The sequence below is a fragment of the Acyrthosiphon pisum genome, chromosome X, assembly GCF_005508785.2.
Source record: "Acyrthosiphon pisum isolate AL4f chromosome X, pea_aphid_22Mar2018_4r6ur, whole genome shotgun sequence".
Taxonomy (NCBI): domain Eukaryota; kingdom Metazoa; phylum Arthropoda; class Insecta; order Hemiptera; family Aphididae; genus Acyrthosiphon; species Acyrthosiphon pisum.
The window spans coordinates 126,785,662-126,790,261 of record NC_042493.1 but is presented as its reverse complement, the minus strand read 5'-3'; the positions used below and the strand labels follow the sequence as shown (position 1 = coordinate 126,790,261).

The following is a 4,600-nucleotide window of genomic DNA, read 5'->3' as shown; positions in this document are numbered from 1 at the left end:
TCTATTTGATTTAGCATAAAACATATACACCTTTATAGTTTTTTTTTTGACGAGGAATGTAATGAAATAATAATTTAAAAGTATTATTTGCATATTGCGTGCGAATAAAAGTTACTTTTATGTTATTACTTAGAAATAAATGCTGTTTATACTTATTTACTAAAGATAAACGCCGTAAGTAAATTTTACTAATATAATACCGATAAATTATTATTCAGAACAAAAGTCACGTTATTATTTTATCTTAACAGTGGCCATCACTGACAGTTAACAACATTTAACCAATTTAAAGTTTAAAGTGTCAACGTTTATTGAACTCAGCAACTGAAATAAAGTGTATATTTATTATTTTTCCGCGTACAGTATTCTTTTTTCAATAAAAGAAAGATTCTAAAATATACAGATTGTTAATTATTTTTATGCAGTGTTTAATTCTAGTGACTAAAGATGACATGAAGCAAAAAAGGTTGAGAACCACTGGTATAGGAATAGTAAGAACCTATATATCCTAGCAGTGGCGTATTTAGGGGGTATCAAGGGGATTAATATAATTGTGGGATCGGGGGTATATAATATGCACAATTTTTTCAGAGTCCTAACTTAAGGCCTCTAGCTTTAAAAGCAGGGCTACTATAGAGTAGTTCACTATTTGTAAGTTCACTATTTCGCGATTTTTAAGCATTCACGCATTCACCTCGGGTGAACTTAGGTTTTCAAAAATATTGTTTTTAAAGTACGTTTATTGCCAGCGTGGTTGCGTCGATGCGCTCCTCGGCGCCGTCGCTTCGCTTCGCTAATCTAAAATATCTCTTGACTTGCTATGCAACACCACCTCAAGTAGGCCACAGAGTACGTTTTGCGTCACTCATCGAAAAAAAAATATCAACATTCGAAATAGTCGTAGTAAACTAGTGTAGTAGTGTGGTGCGCGATGCTTAAAAATCATGAAATAGTGAATTTCATTAGGCCATAACTTCAAAACTAACGTTTTCAGCGTATTTAACTAGGTACATAAGTTTCAAAAAAAAAATTGCAAAGAAAAGGGGTGCCCGGTAAAGTAGAAATATACCTAAGGCCTCTAGCTTTAAAAGCGGGGCTATTGGATAAAATCATATCCCCCCCCCCCCCCCAAGATAAAAACCTAAATACGCCACAGAATCTTGTGACTACTCGTGTAGAAAAATGATACTATATGTACTTTGAATGTATTTAGTTCATTTTATACTTATATGTTTCTATTATATTTTCCGACATTATACAGTGGAAAATAGTCGATCATTACAGTGGCGATGGATTAGAATTGAACTACGAGAATAAAATGCAATTAGAGACGATCAAAAACGAGCTCGATGAATTAAAGGTTGTTTATAGTGTGCATGTGTTTGACAGTCTATGGATCTCGTTAAGTCTTTAGTATAATTAATACCTTATAATATATAATATTTAGATACAAAACGAGTTAATTGAGAATATAATTCAGTTAATGACCAACATAATATGCAAGTGTAGAACCGATCAGATAACAACGGTCAAAGACCAAATGGTCAAGTATGCACATTACGCATCTATTATATATATACCCGATTCATATTTCATATACATAAAATAATAATCGTTTTTATCGCGGTATTATATTATATTATTAATTAAGACGTGTTCTCGTTACATTTACCTAAATATAGAATTCAAAACGAAATGGAACAAATACACAACCGGAAAATAAAAAACAAATTGGATAATGCAGTATGCTGTAAAACCATTATGGACAAAATGTTTGGAATCCACAGCCACGTCAACCAGTTTAATGTGACGGTAAACGGATTGGAGACCGCTGTCAAAGAGGCGTGTGAAAATAAAAAAAACCTGACAGAAATCATGGAGCTGTCCGAGTATATGAAGAATCAATATTATTTGCAGATGGCCAAAGATCAACAGAACTTTCCAGAGCAGATCAGAAAGAACGCGAGTGAAATTGACCGGTTGAAGGCGGACGTGAGTAGTAAAGCCGCTGAAGTCGATGAGCTGGAAAAGCGCTACGCCGATCAACAACTTTGCATTGATTTTCACCAGGAATGGATGACACGCGTCGAAAAGCACGTTGCCGATATGGTATACACTATAATATAAATTATTATAAATTATATTCTATACGTTTAATATTATTACCGACATCGATAATCGATATACAGTAAGACTTCCGTTAACGGTAACCTCTATAGAACGGTCACCTCTAAGTAACAGTCAATATTTTGGTCCCGTTGAGTGTATCCTAGTGTTATTCTACCTCTGTAGGACGGGCACCTCTAAATAGCGGTCATTATTTACAGTCCCTTCAGTGACCGTTATATGGAAGTTCTACTGTAATAATGATGATGATCGGCACACTTCTATACGCGGCTGTATCGAATCCGTGTGTAGGTGTTCATTAGTGCGTATAAGGTAGATACAAAATTTAGGTATTATACAACAGGAGTCAAATGGATATGTAATTAATCGCCTTAATTGAAAACTTATCGGGTATTTTTTTAATTAAATATTATAACTAATAAAATACTTGACAGTTAACATTAATAATTATTGTGCTGCGTATAAAGTATAATATATAACACTTTCAATATATTGCAAGTCATCTAACATTCGCAGTGTATGTATTTGCCTATATTATTATTATGGAGACGTATCGAAATATTATCGAATTTCGTGTTTATATTATAGATTTTTAGCCATTTATCAATATTATTATGTCAACAATCGATAGGCATTAAAGCATCAACATTTCTATAATATTGCAGTTATCAATAATTTATTCGTACTTGGAACAATTGAAGGATGAAAATAAACAGTTAACGGTGCCCAACGAGAACCAAAAAGAAATTGTTTTCCTATTAGCTGTGAGTAATAGTATACTAAGCAATACTATAACTATCCTCTAAGTATTATCAAATAGCAATATTAGCATCATATATATATACATGTTCATAGTTCGTACACCGGGTGATTCTTTTATCATTGAACACTCATTAATTCAAAAAGTGTAAATATTTTTGAAAATATTTTTTACATAGTTTCAAGTCACTTATAAAACAACGTTTTTCTAAAAAATTAAATTTTTAATTATTTTTATCCTTATAATTTTTTAAGTTTTTTACTTTTTTGAACGACAACATAGGGTTTTAATTTTATATTCCAAAGCAGAATATTTTTCTTAGTATTTTGATACATGAAAATCGAATTTGGGGCGAGTAGTTTATTAGGTATAAATATTCAAAGTTTCGATGAGTGGTATGGAGTGGTACGGGGTTACCCCGCGAAATGTTTGTCCACTTCTCCGCTCATCGAAACTTTGAGAAAAACATTGTTTTATAAGCGACTTGAAACTATGTAAAAAAATATTTTCAAAAAAATTTACACTTTTTGAAATAATGAGTGTTCAATGATAAAAGAATCGCTCAGTATATATTATATAACGTTATAGGTTAGGTTAGATACTTAGACTTTAGAGTAAAATAATACAACTAATAAACCCAATTTATAGAAACAATTGGGAGAAATTTACGATATCATTGAAAGCGAGAAAAGATCAAGACGTGACGAATAATCTCCATATACAATTCATGGGCAAACACGTAGAAAATGTCGATAAGGAAAAAAATATTTTTGTTGATTGAATGTTTTAATAAAGTTAAACAACTCTTAATGATGAAATCACGATACTATAACGTCTATAACAAAAAAATAGATATCTATACCACCTTTAATCACTATAGCAATAAATTATTGTCAGTGACATCATTTGGGGGGGGGGGGGCCTTTATATAGTAGCTAATAGGTAATATATTTAAGTAACCTCTACATAATATATGTATTAATTATTTAGTTATTGTTATCTCTCAAAAAAATGGGTTACTTACCTGTATGCTTATGATATTAATCTTTGATACTAACTAGTAAGTGTACTATTATGTATAAGGAGGGTATTTGTATTGAGATAAAAATGCAATATTGTAATGTTATGCAATGTAAATGTTAGCGAGCTTTTTTTTCAGTTTTATTTTGGGCCGGTCAAAAATTTTGCCCCCCCCCTCATCTCAAACACTGAAATGACGCCACTGATTATTGTTCATTATAGACAGTAACACGAGGCGTGTTGGTGTATAACTATTTTACAACAAACAGTGAAATACCCTAAAGACTTAATTCTTATAGACTATATTACGCATATAATTTATAAATAATGGATCAAAAATACAGCACTATTCAACACTTCAACAACGATATAAAAAGACAATTGTTGTTGAGTTTAATATTTGGACTAGGTTTCTGCTTACATAAATTAGTAAAGACCGTATCTGAATGCATTTTAAATTTAAAATATGCATGCAAACATGCATTCAAAAAGTCAAAGTAGACAAAAAAAAAAAAAATACAAAAGATTAAATTTCAATTTTTATTAAATTTTAATTTTGCAGTGTTAATTATTTATTAAGTTTATAAACATTTTTATGAACAAAAAATGAAATGTATAATGTACAAAAATAATAAATATACAGTATAAAATGTTTATATTTAATCAATGAAGTAATGATTTATGGACACTCAT

The 4,600-nt window shown here is 30.8% G+C and overlaps 1 protein-coding gene across 1 annotated transcript in view; it reads left to right on the top strand.

The window, feature by feature from the left end:
* LOC100571826 overlaps positions 1–3,705 on the top strand; it is a 5,282-nt gene extending 1,577 nt beyond the window's left edge. Inside the window, exons 4-8 of the mRNA XM_003240731.4 lie at positions 1,262–1,360; positions 1,448–1,548; positions 1,683–2,109; positions 2,793–2,891; positions 3,536–3,705. Of these exons, the coding sequence (XP_003240779.1) occupies positions 1,262–1,360; positions 1,448–1,548; positions 1,683–2,109; positions 2,793–2,891; positions 3,536–3,598 (789 nt within the window). The 3' untranslated portion in view covers positions 3,599–3,705. The remainder of the gene's footprint in view (positions 1–1,261; positions 1,361–1,447; positions 1,549–1,682; positions 2,110–2,792; positions 2,892–3,535) is intronic.
* The last annotated feature ends 895 nt before the right edge of the window (positions 3,706–4,600 follow it).